Source organism: Aythya marila (assembly GCF_965140915.1).
Source record: "Aythya marila genome assembly, chromosome: 1".
Taxonomy (NCBI): domain Eukaryota; kingdom Metazoa; phylum Chordata; class Aves; order Anseriformes; family Anatidae; genus Aythya; species Aythya marila.
The window spans coordinates 102,005,923-102,029,112 of record NC_139042.1 but is presented as its reverse complement, the minus strand read 5'-3'; the positions used below and the strand labels follow the sequence as shown (position 1 = coordinate 102,029,112).

Below are 23,190 nucleotides of genomic sequence, written 5' to 3'. Positions count from 1 at the left end.
TTTTACAGCCATTGTGCCCTTTACCTCCATCCCTCCTCTTGGAAAGCATATCTACCCATGTGCACCTGGAAGCGAGTCTTATCATGAAACTGCACCTGCAATGGTCCACATAGGCTACAGGAACAGCAGCCTCCAACATCAATAACCTGATGTCCTTTCATTGGCACTAACAATTAAATGTCTGGCTTGTGGACAGCCACCATTTATATCACTCATTGTTACAGCTTTTGGTACTTCTCACATCACAACTATATAATCAAATGATCCACAGGGGAGTTAAAACAGATACGTGTGTATTTCCATAGCCCTTGCAGAGTTGCAGTGGTACAAAAGACCTGCACTGTACTAAGAAAGCAGTGTGTGTGTTCCGGGGCGCTGCTGTGGACAGAAGCTAAGAAGAGACTTTCTCCTTTCAGCCACACAGATCAAAGCCCTTGAATGCAAAAGAGATGCTCAAATGACATGAAGTGAATGGGCCTCTGTTCAAGCGCAGCTGTCTGCCGATATGTAAAAAATACTGTGGGATTAGAGCCACAGAGATTAACATAAAGCAACAAGTGCTGCCAGTTTTAGCAGTGGATGTCCTCACCTTAATTGACTTTTGCTTTTCTGCCCTCCCTGAAGTAAACATCATGAGCTAATGTTGCCACTTACAGTTTCTGAGCTTTTGGTGTCTTATGTCATAGCTTTAGCGTTTATAGTTTTTCAGCTTGTTTCCCATACTATGTTTGAGTTTGAATCCTTTTGAAAAGGTAAAACGACAACATTTTTCTTGGAAAGCTTTGAAATGCGCATTAATAAAGTTGGTAGGGCCCTCTCAGTTAAATTTGGTTTCAGTTTTTTGTCTCATTAGTAATTTCTTTACACGACCTATTTTTGCTCATGTATTTACCATATAAAGCAATGACAGATCGTTTGGCATCACTAGAATTATAAAAATAAATGGTCTTATAAGTGGAATTTTTTACATATTTGCTAACTTACCTGGTGATGCTTTGGTTTTAAAAAGTGTGTTACATGTGACAGCTGTGCATATTTGTGCTGTAGCTAGGATTTTTATATTACTCCCAGTTCATAAATATTTTTGAGCAACAACCTAGAGAATTTAAATGTTTAAGAAATAAAATGTTGAGAAAAGCAACACACAATAACAGATTTTCCATCTTCTAGATGACCAGGAATTGTGTTGTTCTACTTTTTACACGTAAGAACAAGTTCAGGCTCAGACAGGAACCCTCCCACGGGACTTTGACAGTCTCAGAGAAAAAATTTCCCTAGCTGTTTTCATTTATGCCTTTGAAGCCACATGGTGTGCAAACAGCTTTCAGACCATGGGATGTCAGCCCCAGAAGATCAGAAAGTCCTCTGCAGTCAGTGCCCCTCATCAATTCCTACAGGACTTCCCCAGACTGTCCCTGGACCAACCCAGTGCCACCTTGTGTGGAGCTGGCCCTGGTGGACTTACATGGGCAAGAGAAAAAGCTCCTGGGTTGGGACCTGCTGGGAGCTGCAGGCAGGGAGTTATTTACTGACGCTCCACTCTTGCCTGTGCACCACTGAAGAGCAGCACATCCATCATTGCCCAGGTGACTTGGGCCAGCAGCTCCCCCAAGTCTGAAACAGCCCAGAGCAGTCAAAAGCAGCATGGAGGTCACTCTCTTGCTTCTTCACCCACTTGTATTTTGTAAGGGGCATGTAAACGTCCCTCAGCACACAGCTGACCCAGGCAGAGGCAGCTGCAACCCAAGGTTTCTTTCAAAGGTTGGCAGCAGATCTGTTCCAGAGAATCTGGGGTTGCCTCAGCTGTACTCCTAGGGAGCCAGAGGCCAAAGTAGACATCAGACTGAGCTCTCTTTCACAACAGGAGAGCATTGCCAGTGAGTGCGGGTGACACTTGCCTTCCAGTTATGCCCAGTTTACGATGAGAAATGATCACTGATTTTAGGTAGGCATAAAATTATTATGTTTAAAAAAAAAAAATCCATGTGAAACTATGATGCATTTATGCCCATGATATTTTAATCACACATAAATACATTTTGAATTAAAACACATAACCCTTTAAATAAATAGAAGGTGGAACTCAACAGTAAGAGAATGAGACAAAGTACAGAGACTGGTTGGTAGATATAGATCCACATATTCCTAGCAGATTTGAGACATTTCAAAACCTGATAATTTTTTCTTGATGAGCCTTAATCATATACCCAAATATCTACCTTTACCTTAAGTATAGCTTTTAACTTTAAAGCATGTATTTGGCAATCTGAACCATTCAGTCAAATAAATTGACTTCAGCATGACACTCAAGGAAATATGAAAGAACGTATCATGAATGGTATCATGAATGTCGCTTGCTCCCTGATTTCAGTTTTTTAATACCCAAAACTATAACATAGTTGTGCCACACTATGTAAAAAAGAGCTGGTGGCAGAGCAAAGGCAGCACATCAACAGAGGTCCCATGCTTAAATTTATGTCCATGGGAGGGAAATCAAAGGACCTATCTACACATGTATAGTGAAGACTTGCATAAATGTGTATTACAGCCAAAAGGAGAAATTTAATGATGCTAAATGGAAGTTAAAAAAAAAAAAAAAAAAAAAAAAAAACACCAAAAAAAAAAAAAAAACAACTAGGTTTTGTTTACCAGCTTATTGGTGTTTGGTCTTAAGCAGGAACTTTTTTTTTTTTTCCAGAAGATATACTGGTAACAAGAGTGATGGTACAAATCTGGGTATTTCTTGCTGTACTCTCATATAATCTCTATGGTACAACCTGACAGAGAGCATGGGTGGAAGGGAGTTTTGTTTTAAAAACTACATTTCTTGAATAAGTCATTGCACATGCTTCCTCTTGATATAATTTGTAAACAGAATATTTTAGCCAACATTTTATTATGTTTTCAATTCTGCAAACACTCGAGGGGTTAATAAGATGCCAGAACTCAAGCCTAACTATAAATATTTCCAGGATTGGGGTCTACGTGTCTGCTCAAGTTCTCTTTGTTAACATTATATGATTGAGCTGTGTGTTACATCACCACAATAACGGCTCCTCACATGGGCAAAATGTATTAATAGTCTTAATATGGAGTTGTGCAAGCAAGGTTATGTGCCAGAGGAGTGGCTCACTTGAGCTGCTCCAGATTGGCTGGGGAGATAGCACGTGTGACTGTGCAGTGAACTATGACAGTAATTTAAAATCTTCCAAAAACTGGAGGGAGTAGCAAAGGGAAGATCATGCTGCCCCAAAGCTCAAATTCTTTCTGCTAATGGCTACCGGTCTGATCTGGCATGTTGTTCTGGTGGTCACATTGCTCATTATTTCACTGGTTTAACTATTTCTGTAAAATAGCTAAAAGTTATTGTTATGATCACAGTTTCTAACAATCCTTTGGAACCTTTCTAAGATGAATGGAACTCCCTCTTTCTTTCGCTGCTTTTCGTGGCGGTGGTTAGGTTTTTTGTTCATTTTGTTGGTTTTGGGTGGGTTTTTTGGAATACTCTCCCAAGTGCTCATGTGCGTAGGCATCTACTTTCTTCAAAAGTGACAGTACTCATTGCTGTACTCATTTGATGGAAGAGTGCAGTAACAATGGCATGCAAAAAGTGCATATATACCAAGGGAAGCAGGGCAGTAAGAGGCTTCTTTATAGAGGAGCAGAGAAAGTGTCAAGTATTAGATTTTGCATGCCTTGGAAAATCTTACACTGTAAACAGGCAAATGATAAAAGCTGAGGATATGAGTTTCTGTGGCAGCAGCAAACATGCCATTTCAGTGGCCTTTCCCATCACTGGAAGATGGGGGATTCAGTCTGAACATCATGAAACATTTTTCACTGTGAGGGTGACCAAGCAGTAGCACAGGTTGCCCAGAGAGGCTAGGGAGTCTCCATCCTTGGAGATGTTCAAAAGCCATTTGGATGTGGTCCTGGGCAGCCTGCTCTAGGGTGGCCCTGTTTGAGCAGGGAGGTTGGACCAGCTGACCTCAAGAGGTTCCTTCCAGCCTCAGCCATTCTGTGATTCTGTAATCCTGCAATTTCTTGCTTACTCCTTACCTAACATTAAAGAAGTGCAAAGAAGTAATCTGAAGCTCCAGTCTATAAACAGAAAACAAGGGGAATCAAAAGCCGAAAAAACTAAGAGGTAACCATCCCATGTCCTGTTCAAAATGTGGGTTCTGCTGTCAAAAAGTAAATACAGATTAACAACATAATGAGCCCTGTCCTGAATGTCTTCAGTAGCTGAAGTTATGGCTCTACAGTTGAATTTATGAAGTTATGAGTTATGGCTCTGCAAGGCTCTGAAGATATATATGAATTGCATTGGTAATGCCAAAGGTATTTTGTCTTACTGCTAATAACTTGCTGAATCTTTTTGTGCCTCAGTTTTCTACCTGTTAATTAAAGATAAGGTTCACTATGGGCTTTTGATACTCTTTAATGACTGAGTTGCTCATTTAAAGTCTCATATGCACAATGAGGGAGTCAAAAATACAGTGTTTAGAAGGAGGCAATTATTACTGATGGCTCTGGAAAGCCAGCAAGGTTTTAAAAAACAAAGTTAAGCCAGCTACTGGATTCTACATATTTATGGCTTTTGTTAAACCTAAGTTTAGGTGATTTGCTCCTCATCTCAGAAGGAGTCTGTAGCAGAGCTATGCCTCCCAAAAGCTGCAAAGACATCTTATCCTATTTTGGTATACACAAAAAAAAATTTTGGTATACATCCTATACACATAGGACGGTACTTAAAACCATGACTTTACATTATAATCTCTTGTAGCATTTCCGAAATATTTGCTTAGGCCATGGTATAAATTGATGAATGGCTGGATTAAAGCATCTAAATAAAGATCCTGATGCAAATCCCCAAATTTGCTGTTAAGTAAAGCTGCCTTTTAAGGTTGTCCCTCTTGAGGTATGTATTGCTGAGATTTTTACTCACTTACATGTTATTTCCATCAGTTCAGAATAAAATAGATGTAGGCAAGAGTATTTCATGCTTGGCTGGCTAGCACCTCTCCACTTGTGATATAGGTCCAGTTTGGCAGCAAGATAGAAGCTAACAGCTGATCTCCACTACAATTGCTTGCAGATAGTGCTGAGATTAGTGAGAACACTGGGGAACCTTGGGTAACTACTCTTTTGCCTTATAAAAGTTGCACTGCCACATCAAAATCCCTTTCTTTCGAGAAGTAAAACTCAAAACTATGAAGGCTTATTATTCAATTGCTTCATGCAGAAATGCCTAACTTGCTATTTGACCAAAGTTTTGCTCTGCTTTTTGAGCAATGAAGGCATTTCTCCATTTAATTGTCAAATGGCTACTGTTTCAGGGTTGCCTTAAGACTCAGAATTCACTGAATCACAGAATGGTTGAGATTAGAACAGTCCTCTGGAGGTCATCATTATGTCCATGAGTCCAACCCCTCTGCTCTGGAAGGGTCACGTAGTGCTGGTTGCCTAAACAGGTTTTGAGGATCTCCAAGGACAGAGACTCACCAACCTCTCTGGGCAACCTATGCCAGTGCTCAGTCACCTACACTGGGAAGAAGTGTTTCATGATGTTCAGGTTGTACCTGTGTTCCAGTTTGTGCCTGTTGTCACTTGTCCTGTCACTAGGGACCACTGAAAAGAGTCTGGCTCTGTCCAATTTGCAACCTATATACTATACACTGACTCCACATACAACCACAGTTAGAAAAGGCCTAACTTTTTTTTTTTTTTCCTAGACGGCATGGTTATTCAAGATGGAAAAACATTATGCCAAACAAAAAGAAAGTTTTTGCAGGTGCTACAGCAAAAGCATTTTACCCAACATCAGCAATCTCCAGGCACATAGAGAAAAGTTGAGGCTCTTTGGAAAGGGAAAGGGAGAAAGAGAGGGACCCTCTCAGAACAATTGAGACCAAAAGGAGCACCAAGAACTGCAGTTCAAGGAGGCCAGACCCAGCCCTGCACATCAAGAGGAAATCTTATCTAAATCAGCTTTTATCAAGACATGGATTAGATGAGTCTAAACATGTATATAAATTGTTTGGGGAGTGGAAAGTGGTTAAGCACTTTCCTTAATGATTTTTGTTCTTTGTTAAATATGCTTACTGCCAACTATTGAATAGCCAGCATAATGGGGAGGAAGGGTGCAGCAGAAAGAGCTGAAATAAATAAGGGGAAGATAAAGGATGTAAACAAGACTACCAAAATCATACAGGGAGAGTGTGAGGAAGAAAAAGGAATGGATCCTCATATTAGTAAGTCCTCGTGCAAGTTAAGCTCTGCATAGTATTACATGTATGTGGCAGTTTAGGTCTGGAAGCTGTATTGCAACCAGCTAATAAACCCAGTAATGGTAAGACAGCAACATCACATCAGAGTGTTTCTTTCTCTCCTGCCAGGCTGAGCTGCTCTTTTCCATGACTTGCTGGGATGCATCATAACCTCCTCTGCTAAACTGACACAATTGCTTGTGCGGCTGGCAGTGTGAGAATTAGGGTGAATGAACTGCCCAGCTAGAAATTTAAAGAAAATATTTCTTATTTGCGTCTAAATTTCTTGGTATTTATTATAATGAGTATCAGGCTCCCATCACAAAGAAAGACCAGTGGATGTCCAGTTAGACCAGGACAGCAATAAGGAGAGCACTGTCTAGCAAGATAGAAAGCTCCCTGGAATCAGTGGTTGATGCCCTCATCTGCTGTGACAATAATTTTCTCCTACATCACGTGAATGTTTTGAAGGTAAAAAAATATATATATAGGTACAGTGATGAGTTTTCATTATGAAAACTTTCATGGGAAGTGTAACGCTTCTTGCAGCACTTGTGCCCAAAGTACACTGAGAAAGTGTGGTATCTTGAAATTGCAGCGTGATAAAAATATCAAAATGTCAGTGGAACTCGGGGTATGCACGAATGTGCTTTGTTCTCTTTGCCAGTTGCCAAGGGACTTTGCAGCCAACGTTATGGTTACGGTTATATTTAACTTCTGAAACATTTTGCAGACATACTATAATGCAACATTTTGTTTTGCCTGATTCCTTTTATTTGATCCCTTCTTTCTAGGGAGATTTTTGTATATTTGACACTAGCAGTTGTTTTGACCATGAAAATTTGGATTTAGGTCAGCTGTTCCATTAGCCATTTAGATGGTAACACAAATTCCTCAGTAGGAATACTTCTACCACCAGGAAGAGAAATACATGTGTCAGACCCCAACAGTCCTCTAAACCACTTGCCTGTGATATGGTCATGTCTGAATTCACATTCTGATGCAAACATTCAGACCAACTGTGCTCTGGTAACAGATTTTGCTAAGGTATGTGACTGATAATAGTTGGGGGAAGAGATTAACAAAAAGCTTAATGCTAGGCTGCCCCCTCCCCCTCAGGTGTTGATCTAGCCAGAAAAGTGTTATTAAATATATGTGCAGCTTTGCCTCCACTAGTCTCAGAATGTATCACTTAAAATGCATTAGCTCACAGGTCCAAACAAGCACATCAGTCAACAAACAGCCAGGAGCTGTTAACAACCTTTGATGTCTTGGATCAGATAGGGATACTATGGTAGACAGTAATATACATGGTTATGAGTAGAGCCAGCTCTTGATCAGGATGGAGGCCTACTCTCCCGCACCAAGCCAATTCAGGTCAAGCGTGTCAGCCAGCATAGACCATCAGTGATGCACTGCCATCCTCCTTCGGATGCAGTCAACCACAGAAGGAAAGGTGCTCTACATCCATTCAAGTGTGACCCACATCATCATCTTCATTGGATATGACCTGCTGTTACTGCCAGGAGCAAACTACGAGTTGTGGCTGTAAAATGAGGAGGACACTGAGCAACAGGTGACTAGAGGGGGTTTACAGCTGCCTAACAAACAATAAGGGAACATTAGGACACATTACTGCACTCCCTGTACACAGAGCTGACTTCTGCCCTCCCTATTTTTAATTTCCCTCTGCTCCTATCCTACAGCAAAAATGGACAAAAATATTTCATTGTGGACAAAACTCAATATACTTTTCACCACACTAATTTCAGGAACAGTTAAACAGTTAAACTGCTTGTAAAACCTTTTATAAAGAAGCTTCAAGAAAAAATCAACTGAAAGCTAGTTTGGCAACTGATAACATGGTCTTTAGGAGATCCATAAAGTAATCTCAATTACATATGCCTCTACCTGTGCTCAGCAAAAAAATGTTAAAGAGAGAAATTATGCCATCATTTATAATGCCTGCAATTGTATTAAAATCATTGAGGTGGTATTACATTAAGTCAGTGCAAAATATCTTTGTGATCTAAGTAAGGACTGGCATCAACTAAACGGATTCTAATTTCTACTGGTTTAAATTAAGTTAAGCTTCCTGGCTGCCCTTACCTTTACAAATTGAACTAGCCTAAATCCTGAATCCAAAAGTCTGGTGCATTATATCTGCTGAATAATAAAATTATTGACTCATGCAGCCAGAGGTACACTAAGTTCCCATTCGGTTCGTTTCTGATGAAAGCTTACTAGTGGAAAGCAGAAAGAAATGGTAGTTCTTCATTTTGAGTGCATTCAGGCCTATAATATAAGCTATTTGGGAATAAAGTCTGGTGGGTCCCAAAATTTGTGTATTTTTCAGCAACTTTGATTGTTAGCTCATGTAAAAGGTGAAACTATGGGAAAACTGTTAACCAAATTGAATCACAGTTCCCCTCCTCCAAAAAAGTTCCTACTAGTCATTAAAGTTGAAGTCATTAAATCAGAGTTTTCTGTCATATTCCACTTTAACATCTTGTTATCCTGCTTAATAAAAATTAAGTGTTAATGACATCAAAATCTATAATAAATGGAAAAGAGTAATAAGCTTTGCAATTTTGTATATCACAAAAGACATTAGAGTAGATCAGAAATCCATAAACAATCTTGTTCGCTACAGCCATTCATCCTGAGTGACAATGGATTCACTTTCTCTGCACGAAGCCAAACCTCTCAGATGGCTCCATGTTGAGTAGGGGAATAGAAGTGTTGTTTATGGGTGAGCCTTTCAGTAGTAACCAGCAGTGATGGGACAAGAGTTCTGCAAAATTAGATCAATTTCTGGAGAAAAAAATAAAAGGATTAAGGTTATTGGAAGTGTTCCTTTGAGCATTTTTTTGTCTCCCATCCTCTGTTCAGTGGGACTAATGTGCCATCTGCTGTTTTAATACTAAATTGTTATCATTTTTTAAAGCTGTTATCCTGTTATCATTCTGCAGCATTTGAACAAAAAGGCTGAAAAAAAGTCTTTTTTTTTTTTTTTCCATTTTGGAAACAGCAGCTTATACAAACACTGGAAAAGAAACTGAAACTTCACCATTGTTAATATTGCTCAGATGCTGTAAACATTTATGGGTAATCCACTTAAAAAAAAAAAAAAAAAAAACGCACTGCTGACTAAAATACGATGATCTATTAGCTCCATCTGGTGGCTATCTTTGCATTACAAGGTCTTGAATTTTTCCCGAGAAACACTAGAACACTAGCGATTTATTAAAAAATGCTTTATACCTTTTCTAGGTTTTAATCTCATTAAGTGAAATTCTGCAAATTTTCGGTAAGTTTAGCTTTCTAAATATCATAATTTTAATAGGGATTTTCATTTCTACATAATATGGTTGCAGATTTGATATGATATGGATTGCAAATATGCATACACGTGCTTCCTAGTCTTGCACAAGACAATGCATTGTCTTATGCAAACTACACAACTCATTGTGTAGTGCCACTACATGTCCGCTAAGAGCCAGACCTTTTGCTTGTAGTTGTAAATGCTCCTTCACCCATGTTCACTTACTGCAAATCGTTTCCATGCCTTTTTCACAGCAGCACATCCAGCAATAGGAGAACAAGGCAATTGCTGAGTGGTTGCCACTTTCCTAAAGCACTTTCTTGGACATTATATAAAAAGCTTTAAACCAACTGTCCTAACTGCAGAAGGACTGAGAAGAGTTCTGAAATGTAAGCGTTTCTTCCAGAGCATAGCTGGAAACCTGGGAGATGAACCGTAAAACATTGTTCAAGAGAATTTTTTATAAGCGAGTGCCACCTGGTGGAACACAGTGAAGACTTTACTCACAAAAAAAATATTTTAAGGTGGTCAGGAGATTTTAAATCGGAGCTTTTAAATCAAAAAGGACCAGCAAAACATTGTCACAAAGCTGTAGATGGCTTGGTGGCCACTGAAGTGGCCCAGCTCTAGTCCCTCCTGATGCATGCACTGTATCCATACAGTGACAGGCTGGAGGTTGCCGTACTTTTAATGGGTCTCTTTGCAAGCATAACTATTTTCAATCTAAAGCTCAAAAATAAGTTACAAGACCTCCCTTTCAATTCTACATTTTAAATGCCATATTTCTAGACTGCTAAACTCATAATTCCCCAAACCTTCAAAACACGTATAACTGCTATCGTGTGCAACACAAAACTAGCAGCGTGAGTGGGCCACACCTCTGTCATGTCTCCTGTCCTGGGAAAAGCATGGTACAGCTGGGTGCACACTGCTGGATCTCAAAGGTAAGGGTAGAGATCACCACTCATCTCCAAGTCTTGAGAGAAAAATCAGGCCTCTGTTAAAACTGAACGCGTATTTCTGTCCCGAACTTGTTAATGGGCAGCAGTTGCAGTTTCTCAAAGCCAAGGCTCTGCTAAAAATGCACAGACTTTGGCTGCCGTATCCCAAGTAAAATCCCCCATTTGATTTTGCTCATCGTTGTGTGGGACAACAGCACTTTTGTGGAGTAAGTAACTGGAAAATCCAGTTCATCTATCCATGTGCTTTTTTTGCACAAGTTGAAAAGTTGGATGTTTCTAAAAATGTAGGATTTACACAGCGCCGTGGGAAACAAATGTGTTATCTGAACTTGACAGATAATTGGCCTGTGCAGTTGACACTGAAATACAGCTCCACGTTTATCTGACGTTGAGTTAGGACAAAAACCCTTCGGTTTAGATTTAGGTGCTCCTAAGAGAATGGTGGATGTGTGAAACCATCGCTTCTGTAACAAGGATGGTGCGTGTGAGTTTTACCTTTGTGTTAAGTCACGGCATCACCTGATGCTGAAGCATTTTATTTTGGGGATTGTCACTGATAGGTGCAGCAGCACTTGTGTTTGTATCTAACACTGTTTCTCGACAGTTCTTTGCCCTCGGCCTCCAAAAGGCCTTCGCAGCAGGGGGAAGCAGCCGTGCCCATCGCAGCTCAGGCCGCGCGGCGGATTAGCTGTACCACCACGGCCCGAAAAACCCTGGCTGCCCCTACGTGCGCGCCTCTGTTTAAGCGATTTACAGCACGAACCATTTCCCAGAACTACAGGTGCACGGCCTAGTAGTGCTGGGAGCGGGTGAAGCGTGTGTGTAGGGGAAAGAAGGGGGGGGGAATAATAGGAAAAGCCGCGCCCCCGACCCGCGGCTCAATGGGAGGGGGCACCCCGCCGTCGGAGGGGGCCGGGGCTGCCGGGGAGCGGCGGGGAAAGGGGCAGAGGGGCCGGGGGAAGGGGCCGGGACCCCGTGGCTGCCCGCCTCGCCGCGCCGCGCCCCGTCCCGCCCCGCCGGGGGCTGGTGGGGGGGCCGGGGGCGGGGGCCGCCCGCCGCCGCCGCCTTACGCAGGCGGTGAGCTCAGCGGGCCGGGGCGGGGGGCGGCGCGGCGGGGGGCGGCGGGCCCCGGCGGGGTGGGGGCGGCCCGGCAGAACCCCATAAAGGGCGGCCGCCGCCGGCCCCGGCCGCCGCACTCAGCCCGCTCGGCGGAGCCGCCCGGATCGCAGCGGAGGGCCCGGGGCGGAGGGGACCGCCCGCTCGCTCGCTGTTTTATTTTATTTTGAATTTTTTTTTTTTTTTTTTTTTTTTTGCTTTTTTGCTTTCTCGTCCCGCTTCTCTCCGCGGGGAAGCGGGGTGTCTCGGCACTCGTCCCCCAGCACCCGCCCTGTGGAAGCGCACCCGAGGCCGGCCCGGGGCTGCCGGAGGGGACTCGCCGGAGCTTCCTCCCCGCTCGGAGGGCAGGGAAAAAGAGGAGCGGCGGCGCGGAGCGGAGCAGAGAGAAGGAGAAGGGGGCCGGGAGGCGCCCGGAGAGCGGGGCCGGGCTGCCCCTCGCACACCCTGCCTCGCTCCCTTCCCGCTGCTGCCATGGGGAAGTCGCCGCCGCCTCTGCAGTGATCGCGGGACTGCCGGCGGAGAGAAGCCTCCACCGCCCGCAAAAACCAACACCCCCCCACCACCAAAAAAAAAAAAAAAAAAAATACATATATATAAGCAAATCTCGCTCTCCGCCTTTTACAAATTAACGACTGAGGCAGAAAGGCTCCGCCAGGCCAGCAGCAGCCAGCCTTCCCCGCCCCGAGCCCGGCGGCCGCGATGAGGACCGGGGGGCGCCCGCTGGGGGTGCTGGTGCCGGTGTTACTGGCGGTACTGGTGGCGCTGGGACCGTGCAGCGCCGAGCCCCCCGCCACCGCCCGCCAGGCGCTGGTGCGGCCGCGGCGCCTGGGCGCTGCTGGCGGCCGGGAGCGGTTCCGCCTGGACGCCTTCGGGGAGCGGCTGACGCTGGAGCTGGAGCCCGACAGCAGCTTCCTGGCCCCGGACTTCACCCTGCAGTACCTGGGGGGGCCGCCGCCCTCCCCCTCGCCCTCCTCTCCGCCGTCGGGGGACGACCTCTCCCGCTGCTTCTACTCCGGCACCGTCAACCGGGACCCGGGCTCCGCCGCCGCCCTCAGCCTGTGCGCGGGGATGCGCGGAGCCTTCTCGCTGCGGGGCCGCCAGTACCTCATCCAGCCGGCCCCCGGCGTCGGGCACCGCCTCGGCGTCCACCTCCTCCGCCGCCGCCGAGGGACCCGACGGGGAGATCCAGCAGCAGCCGCCGCCCGCTGCGCCGTGGCCGAGCCGGGGGCGGAGGAGCCGGAGCCAGAGGGGCCCGCAGGTAGCCGGCAGAGAGGGGGGCGAGGGGCTGCCCCGACGGGGGGACGGGACGGGGCCTGCCGCAGCCACACCTCGGGGGGAACGCGGCTAAGGGTGCCCCGAGGTCGGGTGCTGAGTCCCGGTGGGTGTCGGGTTCCCCAGTGTGGGGTTGTATGGCCATCCCCTGTGCCGCTCACGTGTGCTTTGCCCCTGTCTCCCTTGCTTTCCAGAGGCAGAAACAAGGAGCAAAAGGAAAAAGCGGTTCGTGTCCAGCCCTCGCTACGTGGAGACCATGCTGGTGGCCGACCAGTCCATGGCTGAGTTCCACGGCAGCGGGCTGAAGCACTACCTCCTGACGCTGTTCTCCGTGGCGGCCAAGCTCTACAAGCACCCCAGCATCCGCAACTCCATCAGCCTGGTGGTGGTGAAGATCATGGTCATCTACGAGGAGCGGAAGGGACCTGACATCTCTTCCAATGCCGCCTTGACTTTGCGAAACTTCTGCAGCTGGCAAAAGCAGCACAATCCGCCAAGTGACCGGCACGCGGAGCACTATGACACCGCAATCCTTTTCACCAGGCAGGTGAGGGACAAGGAGGCTCAACCGACCCTTGCGCACGTTGCCCCCTACCCCCAGAGGCTCTGTCTGCTGGGAGTCCCCCAAAAATGTGTTCGGGGGCGATCCAGTGGCATCACAGGTTCAGCAGAGCAGGCTGCAGTTGGAATGAGTCCCTTTTTATTTAGCCGTTTGTTTTACCGTTTGTGCTGTCCCAGGTGAAACTCACGGTATATGCAGCGTGCTTCTGCCTTATATTTCCAGCAGGGCTAGTATGGAAATTATGCATTTTACTTCTACGTGTAAGCCTTGTGTATGTTCCAAAGACAGATTTTTGCCATCGTACCCATTGAAGTGCTGAATATTTATGCTCTTTCCATAAGTAAAGGCAAACTGCCAGGGTTGGATGTTGCTTGCCAAGGTTAAGTCTCTGATCTGATTAATAATGAAACTGCCTTTTTTTTACAGGACCTCTGCGGTGCCAAAACATGTGATACTCTTGGGATGGCCGATGTGGGAACAGTTTGTGATCTAAACCGCAGTTGCTCTATCATTGAAGACGACGGCTTACAGGCTGCCTTTACAACAGCCCATGAGCTAGGTACTTGCAACTTAGAAATGAGGTTCCGGCTGATTAATTGAAGCTGGCTCGATGACGTAAAGCCCAGAGCTCCCCAGCCCTGCTGACGGCTCAGCTCGCCCTGCGGGGCGCGGGGCCCCTGCACTCCCCTGGCACAGTCAGAAGGAGGCAGAGCTTTGCTGTGGAGTGGGGTTGAGCTGCGGAAAGCAAATCCAGTCTGCAAGAGCCGTGTGCTGGACTGTGGCTGCAGGAAAAAAGCCTTTGAGGAGAGGGAGGATACACTGTAATCTGCTTAAAACTTGGTACCGTCCAGATCAGGATATTCTTTCAGCATTTAAAGGCCAGGCTTTGAGTAGCTCTAGGGTTATACATACAATAGCCTTGGTAATGCATAGGACAGACTTCCTAAAATCACCAACTTTTTTCCTTTTTTTTTTTTTTTTTTTTTTTTTTAAGGCCACGTGTTTAACATGCCTCATGACGATGCAAAGCAGTGTGCTGGTATTAATGGAATAAGCCGGGATTTCCACATGATGGCATCTATGCTTTCCAATCTGGATCGCAGCCAGCCTTGGTCTCCGTGTAGTGCCTACATGATTACAACATTTTTGGATAATGGTCATGGTAAGATTATTAAGCTTTCCATTCATGTGGCATTTATGGTTTTGTGTTTTACTGCTTTGCTTTTTTTTTTTTTCTTTTAAGGGAGTGCTTTCTGCTAAAGAATAGTGTTAACCTTTTATGTGCTGCCAATGATTTTAGAAGGACCTTAACTTTACAAAACTTGTGGCACAAATTGGCTTGAAGACTTATGCTACAATGCAAATGTAGTTCTAGAGATGCAAATACATTTTTCCCTGCTGAAACTGAACTCACTGACAGAGTCTGTTTCTTTTTTTTCCCCTTTTTCTTCCTTTTCAGGTGAGTGTTTGTTGGACAAGCCCCATAAACCGATCCAGCTTCCTTCTGACTTGCCTGGCACATTGTACGATGCCAACAGGCAGTGCCAGTTCACTTTTGGAGATGAGTCCAAGCACTGCCCTGATGCAGCCAGTACGTGCACAACGTTGTGGTGTACCGGCACTTCGGGAGGACTGCTTGTGTGCCAAACTAAACACTTCCCGTGGGCGGACGGCACCAGTTGTGGAGAAGGGAAATGGTGCATGAATGGCAAGTGTGTGAATAAAACTGAGAAGAAGCATTATGATGTAAGTATAAATGTGTGTGTGTGTATATATATATATTGGGTTGCAGAGTAGCACAGATAATGCTTCAGTGAGAGCAATCAAACAGTTGTAAGGGCTTGAATAAATGGCGGTAGATAGCTAATTAAACAGGCTTAGAGCTTTTTTTTTTTTTTTCTTTTAAAAAGTGGCTTAAGTAAAAAAAAAGAGCATGGCTGCAGGTTTTGTGGTTTTGTTTTTACTATATTAACACTTTCGTTCTCCTTCTTGTCATTACAGACCCCGGTGCATGGGAGCTGGGGCTCCTGGGGAGCATGGGGAGAGTGCTCCCGGACTTGTGGTGGTGGAGTGCAGTACTCCTTCAGGGAGTGTGACAACCCCGTCCCAAGGAACGGGGGAAAATACTGCGAAGGGAAGCGGGTGCAATACAGGTCGTGTAACATCGAGGACTGTCCGGATAATGATGGTAATTTTTTCCCTATTTTTGAGGTGGAAAAGGGGGATCTTGTAGAGGAAGACCATGTAGAGAAGATGATCTCATGTCCACCTGTCTTTCCTCTGCCTACAGGCAAAACCTTTAGAGAGGAACAATGTGAAAAGCATAATGAGTTTTCCAAGTCTCCCTTTGGAAGCGGACCTGCAGTGGAGTGGACACCCAAGTTTGCTGGTGTCTCTCCAAAGGACAGATGCAAGCTGGTCTGCCGAGCAAAAGGAACAGGATATTTCTTTGTTTTACAGCCAAAGGTATTTCAAAACTCTCCCTCATCTACCTAGTCATGAATCAGACTTTTATTTCATCTGACTCTGCATGTGAAATTAAGAGTCGAGACATGTAGAATTCTGAAATTATATTTGTTCTTCTTGTATGTATGCTAGATTCTTACTTTTCTTCTCCCTACATGTACAATCTGATCAGTGCAAGCATGCTTTAAATATTCTGGCACAGTCCCTACAGTTATTTCACACATACCACCTCATCTACCCACTCCACCCTAGTTTCCTTTCCGCTCCTTCCACGAGTTTGATTAAACTGAGATATGTTTGGAAAACTGTGGTGGTTCTTTGCCAAAACTTTGGTGCTTTCTCATACCAGTTACTAATATGTTGACGGCTTAAAGTAAACAAAAGGAAAAATAATTCGTCCTGCGTAGCTACTTGAACTCACTGTCGTAAGATGTTGAGAGCCAGTAACTACCAGGGTGATGACACAGATGTTTATTGTCGAGCAATACTCCTAGAAAGAAAGGATTGATTACGCCATTAAAAGCAATTTTGGTCCTGTACTTTGAGGACATGACTACCTTCTAGTGACATTAGAGAAAAAATGTTCTTTCTGTATAGGAAATTATTAAAACAGTTCTGTGTTGGCTCTTTTCCAGGCTGGGAAGGGAGTTAATAAAAGCTGAAATTGGTTGTTTTCTCCTGTCACCATGGCATTTTATTTTTTTTCAAGTGAGTTCAAGTAGCACTGCATACCTCCAACTGTCTACAGGCTGCTTGGTTTTTAGTTTAGCCTTGAAAATACCGGTGCCGTAGGTCTTCTCGCTATTCATCTTCTCCATTTTGTATGTTATCTGTATTACGCATTTTCAAAGAAGTATGCATCTTCTAATCAAATGCCCTACTGCTTGTTTCCTGCTAAGGTTGTGGATGGTACCCCATGTAGCCCCGACTCCACCTCTGTGTGCGTCCAGGGACAGTGTGTAAAGGCTGGCTGTGACCGTATGATAGGATCCAACAAGAAGTTTGACAAATGCGGCATCTGCGGTGGCAATGGATCCACGTGCAAGAAAGTGTCTGGCACACTCGTGAGAGCAAAGTGAGTGCATGACTGCAGCTGCTTTCTGTTCTGGTGAATGTTTTGTGGGTGTCAGCTTTTGGTTTCCAAGTCAGTGAGATACTGTCTCGGTTTATCCTTGGAACTGAGATTTGATGTGTCAAAGACAGTTGGCTGATAATAATTCACAGTGCGATCCCAGTGGACGGAAGCCTCTGACATGCGGGCATGCCTCTGCCATAGCAATAACGTGGGATGTGGCATTGCAAATCCCTTAATCCCTTGGCTCGAATAGGTCAGCAGCTCGTGAGCTTCATGCTTCATGCTTCAGCTTCAAATGAAATTCAGTCTTGTGCCAGGCAGCTTCTTCCCTTTCCCAGGGATGAGCAGAGGGCTCAGTCTTTCTCTTTTCTCTTGGACAGACCTGGCTACCACGATGTCGTCACCATTCCAGCTGGGGCAACGAACATTGAGGTGAAGCAGCGAAATCACCGGGGTGCCAGACATGACGGCAGCTTCCTGGCCATCAAAGCCATGGATGGCACCTACATCCTCAATGGTGACTACACGCTGTCGACACTGGAGCAGGACATCACCTACAAGGGCAGCGTGCTGAGATACAGCGGCTCCTCTGCTGCCCTGGAGAGGATCCGCAGTTTCAGCCCTCTGAAGGAGCCTTTGACCATCCAGGTCCTCACGGTGGGGGACCTGCCACAGCCCAAGATCAAGTTCACCTATTTCGTGAAGAAACCTGCTCAGCCTGGGTCAGAGAAGGTGCCCAGTAAAAAGAAAGAGTCCTTCAACGCCATCAAGGAGATCATCTCTTCCGAGTGGGTCATCGAGGAGTGGGGCGAGTGCTCCAAGTCATGTGGCTCGGGCTGGCAGCGGCGGGCAGTGGAGTGCCGGGACCCCCGGGGGCGGCCAGCTGCCGACTGTGCCCGGGAGCTGAAGCCCAGCGATGTCCGTCCCTGCGCTGACATGCCCTGCCAGCAGTGGCAGCTGGGGGACTGGTCACCCTGCTCTAAGACATGCGGGAAGGGTTTCAAGAAGAGATTGTTGAAATGTATTTCTTATGATGGCAGCGTGCTGCCCCAAGAAAGCTGTGAGCCTTCCAAGAAACCGAAACACCTGATAGACTTCTGCAACATTACGGACTGCAGTTAAATAGTATAAGTTGGGAAAGCTAATTTTTTTTTTATTTTTTATTTTTTCCTTCAGAACAATGCACTGAATATACGAGGGTTAGAGGCAGCGCATACGTTCTGCATACAAATTCACGGTGAGGATCCATTGAGGTGGGACAGTGCAAATAACCTTAGTTGGCATTGCACCCTAAAACTATCCTGCCAATTGCAAGTTTGATAGGATAGCAGACCAATGTCACTCACTCATCTTCAGCAGATAAGGCCCTAGGGCATTAGAATTTCCTTTTTTAAAGTCTGTTACAAATTAAACCAAACAGGAGCAGTGGCCAAAGCATGTTTCAGCAAACATTTTGGGGTTTGGTTATTTCTCCCTTCTTTTCATTTATATTGTGGTACTGATCAAGTCCCCATGTGTAGGAAAGGGGAGCAGAAAAGATAGCTTAAAATAATTGGTCAGGGTTTACCTACCTCACGAAGGGCAAAAAAAAAAACAGGATTAGAAAAGGAGCTTTAACTAAGTCATTAATGGCTGCTATTGTTTCAGAGAATAGTTTTATATAAAAATAAAGCCATATTCTCTACCTGTAAAGATTAAGAAATGTCAAGAACAGTCAATTCCACAAATAACTAGAATTTCTTTTTTTTTTAAAGCATCATTATGTCATTCCAACGTGTCTGTCCATTTCTCTCATCCACTCTGATGCCGTTGCAGTGACATATGTAGTCCAGAGGCTAGAAAAAGTGGAAAACTTCATGGAGCAGGTAGCATCTATGAGTAGTTGCTCTTTGTGCGTTCTGCATACCTTCCATGAGCTTCTTGGATTCAAGCTTGGTCCTGCCATCCTGTCAACCAGACTCTTGGCAGTGGGCGCTTGAGTCAACACTTTGACATTCAAGTCTTTTCCTTTACACCAGCCAATAGCAATTATTTGCATTCGTGTAAAAAGAGATCAAAGAAATCCCGCTATGCATGGGAACCTCTCCTAAATGGCCTCTGATGAGTTTGTAGTGCTCAAATCACTGATAAGGCGGGAAGACAAAGCTGAAGGATAGCAGGTCCATCCACAGCAGTACGCCAACATTCGCATAATTAAAGTTTGTGCCAGTCCATAGACAATGAGAGAATATGGCTTTCCATATGTATATAGTAAAATATATTACTATAGATGTTACATACTTTATAAGTATTTTATATTTCTTTCCCTTCTGGGAAGGGTTATAATTTGTAATAAATGCATATAATGAGCGTATTTATTTTTATACTTCTTGTCTAATGTGATCTTCTAAGTTATCGCTTTTTTAAAAGGACATATAACAAGGATAGAGTATTTATACAGTATAATATGTTACTAGAGGTAATAAATGAACCCTATAAATTTTGGAAGTGGAGTGTCGTTATTTCACTGGAGTAAAACTAGTCTATCAAGCAGAATGAGCTTGAATTCTAAGGCTTTTTTTGTTATAAAAAAAGCTAAACCACGTTTCTCAAAAATACTGGTAGCTTAGGCTACTAATTGACTGTGTTAGTTAAGGGGTTTGGAAAACCCTACCCATAATGTCATATACCACGTTTAAACGAGTAATTTTGTATTTTATTGCTTAACCACTAACTGGGTGCTCAGCACTGTTGTTTCATCTTCAAAAAAAAAAAAAAACCTGCCACTAGACTGATGCCACTGATTTTAATAATGGCTTACAGAGGGAATATTGCTGTCAGTGGTGTTTATAACCAACAAAATATGTACAAAAGTAGCAGTTTTACCTGCTCCACTTAGCTTTACCCTACTGGGAAAGATGTATTCAAAATTTAAAACCATTAACTAGCAGTCAGAGGTTTCCCTCACAAATTTCTGGAGGGCCTCAGGATCATGCTTTTCTAATTAGAAGTACTGTATGAATGAACTGTTCTAATGCTGTTAGTAACACGTTTTATAATGTTGAAATACATATTAAGCATTAAGAAACTGATTTTTGCTCCCTCATTTCTGATCTCATGACCACTGAAGTCGAGGGAAAATCTTCTGTTGAGCTCAGTGGGATTCTTGCCATGGAATTTGAGACATCAGTCATTTATGGATACTTTTGGCTTTGTGTCATGTAAAAATCTATTAAAACTTCCTTTGCCAATGTTTGGACTCTGTCTTGAAGAAATTGTTCCCACTTTATTCCATGGATAAAATCCTGGCCCCTCTAAAGCACATAGAAAAATTCTCATCACGTCACACTTCATTGAGTATTACTTTGTCTTTGACATGCACAAATGCTGGGGAAAGTTTTACTTAGTATTATACGTAGTATTATTTAGGAGTCAATCACTTTATTTTTTCATAAATACCTAAGAGTCAGTGCTTTTTATTTACATATTTTTACATACAGAAAAGGTGGTTAGGTGTTGGTAGGCATTGGAACAGGCTACGTAGGGAAGCAGTGGAGTTGCCATCCCTGGAAATACTTAAGAGTTGTATGGCTTTGGTGCTTAGGGACATGGTTTAGTTGTGGACTTAGTAGTGTTAGCTGATGGTCAGACTTGATGATCTTAAGGGTCTTTTCCAACCTAAATTATCCTCTCTCTCTCTCTCCGTATGTCTATATTTTACTACAGCAGGTTTAAATTAGGCATATATATACATTTGCAAGAGAAAGAAAACTCATTTTTATTTTCATTTTCTGCTGTTGCTCTTACTCCTTGTAGACTTCATATTCTAACACATAGCTGTTGGTTGGTGTTACCTGAAACACTCCGTTTAAGAGCCCAAGGAGCTACTGTCCTGAAACTACAAGGCTGTTCTGTATCTATGGAATTGGCAATTAACTTCTGCTTGATGCCCAACTTTGTTCTCAACCTAGAAGAAATACTCAGTAGGGCTAAGAAAGGTCTGCAGAGGAAACAGCTTCTCATACCTACCCATATCAATTAAAGCAAGCTCAAGGTGCTGACATACTCGACATCTTGCAGTAGCACTTGAGGCTGTTGGGAGAGAGCAATGGTATTTCACAGGAACCGCCTTTTATGCTCAGGGGAATTTGGATCCAAGTAAGCGCAGCAATTTCCCCTTTTTAAACAAAAGGTGCTGAAGTGTTCTGCCTTTCCAAAGCACCTGTATTACCTGGGTTAGATCAGTCAGCCGTGTAGTTAACCATAGCTAAGTGAGGAGTCAGAAGTTGCGCGGGAAATTAAAGATATTTAGTATTTTACACTAAGAAATGGCAGTCGTAACAACTTTTTTACCCTCTTGCAAATGATTACATAATAAAATGAGTGATGGACTAATAAAAGGTTATGATGTAATGACAGCCTATTTTCTATGGTGTTGTTCATTTCTTTAGAGTATAAATGTAGTAGCAGCAGGCCAGCTTATTACCAATAGTTGTAGCATAGTTGACCAAGGCTGTATTTCCAACTTGTAGTTTACTGACTACATATTTCTCCTTGACTGGTCCTTAAATTCAGAGCAGTTGCATCTGTTCTTGAAAATATATGCCATTTTTAATAATGGTGAGCTACAGAGGACATGCTCCAAATAATGTTTTAATTTAACAGTGCAGTCAAAGGCCTGCTCCCTTCCAAAGCTCCCTCTAGTTGCAAGAAAGCTTGCCCTGTGTGTCCCAACACAGGAAAACTAGCAAAAACAATGGACATGGTTCAGCTGGTTAGCGGTCAAGACCACACGTGAATTAAACATGCCCCCTGTACCAAGAGTCTGGATATTAATAGCTTTTATTACAAGGGGCTGGATAGTTAAGTGTTTTTTGTGTTCATGTTCATTATTGTCAGCAGGAATTGCAACACATTATCGCTGATTCATCAGGCACACTCCTGGGAGCAGAAACAGCATTGAAGCTTATGTTGGGACATCAGTGAATATAAGAGCTGGTGCTCTCTGCCAGCCGAGGAGCCCACTACGTGCCTGTGTGCTCACCGAGGCCAGGGCAGCTGTCCCCACTGATGTCCAAATGGGCTTCAAACCCTGAACGAAGGTTGTTCTTTTCAGCCAGGTTTTCTTATCTGTCCAAGGTGGGAGGGAGGTTTCCAATGCCCAGTGTCTCAGCTCAGGACAATCTCCCACCATCCCACCAGTTTGGAGCCATTTTTTTCTGCCTTCCGTTTCAAGTTCAAAGAATCCAAAAGCCATAGATTTCTTTAAATATTTTGGCACCATAAAGTAAAGGTGTAGCTGAGTAGTGTGAGCTTGGTAGATGAAATTCCTATTTTCAAATACTTTCAGAGGCAGGTGTCTGAATGACTGAAATGTGTCTTCTTTAATCATGCTTGGTTTTATTGCTTTTGAAGCTGAGCTATCTTCTGGTGTTTCGTAAGGCTACAAGTCTTTCTGTTGGTGCAGAGGGGCAAATGAAAACAAGTCGCTATTGGTAGCTCTGCCATTTCAGTCATTATGATTATGAGAAAAACTTTCTCCAGCCTTCCAGTGGCCTTAAAGAGATTAGAATTGGAACTGAGTCCAGACTGAGTGCTAGATCTCCAGAACCCACTTTTCAAGATTGATCATGTAAATTAGAAAATAATTGGGAATTCAAGGAGAAATATGAAGTTATTCTTCAAAACTACTTTTCAGATTGATTTGGATGTAAAATTTTGGCATCCATGCTGGATATGCACTGTAAATGTGGCTACTAGAAAATTTGGAGTAGCTGCTGTAAAGATCAGAACTAATCTAATTTACTGCTTGGAACTGCATTAGTAGTAAATAGGAACAAAACAGTATGTGATAGGATTCTTAAGCTGCTGTGCTCCCCTCTCTTTAGTCCAACAGTTGTTATGAAAGCAAGAGTGTGGGTGTTTCCCAGATAATTATTTTGCCACTAATGGTAATACATGTGGTATCAGAACAGAGAAAGGTTGGTTGCTATTACAGAAGATGTCTCTGTGAGCTTTCACAGTAAAGAAATAATTGTATGCATCTGGGATGGAAAAATCTTGAAATTGCCTAGAGCTGCTATGTACTTTAGCAGCTGATACCTGCATTCTAGAGCCATCTGTTGCCTGCGTGCATTTGGAGCTGTTACTTTTAGCATCGGGAC

The 23,190-nt window shown here is 43.9% G+C and overlaps 1 protein-coding gene across 1 annotated transcript; it reads left to right on the top strand.

Moving 5' to 3' along the window:
* The first annotated feature begins 11,775 nt into the window (after positions 1-11,775).
* On the top strand, positions 11,776-19,534 carry ADAMTS1 (ADAM metallopeptidase with thrombospondin type 1 motif 1). The gene is made up of 9 exons (XM_082773324.1): positions 11,776-12,930; positions 13,139-13,491; positions 13,933-14,065; positions 14,501-14,668; positions 14,966-15,252; positions 15,508-15,694; positions 15,797-15,972; positions 16,872-17,047; positions 17,428-19,534. The coding sequence occupies exons 1-9, from the start codon at positions 12,372-12,374 to the stop codon at positions 18,167-18,169; spliced, it is 2,781 nt and encodes a 926-aa protein (XP_082629450.1). The 5' UTR covers positions 11,776-12,371; the 3' UTR covers positions 18,170-19,534.
* Positions 19,535-23,190: the final 3,656 nt, after the last annotated feature.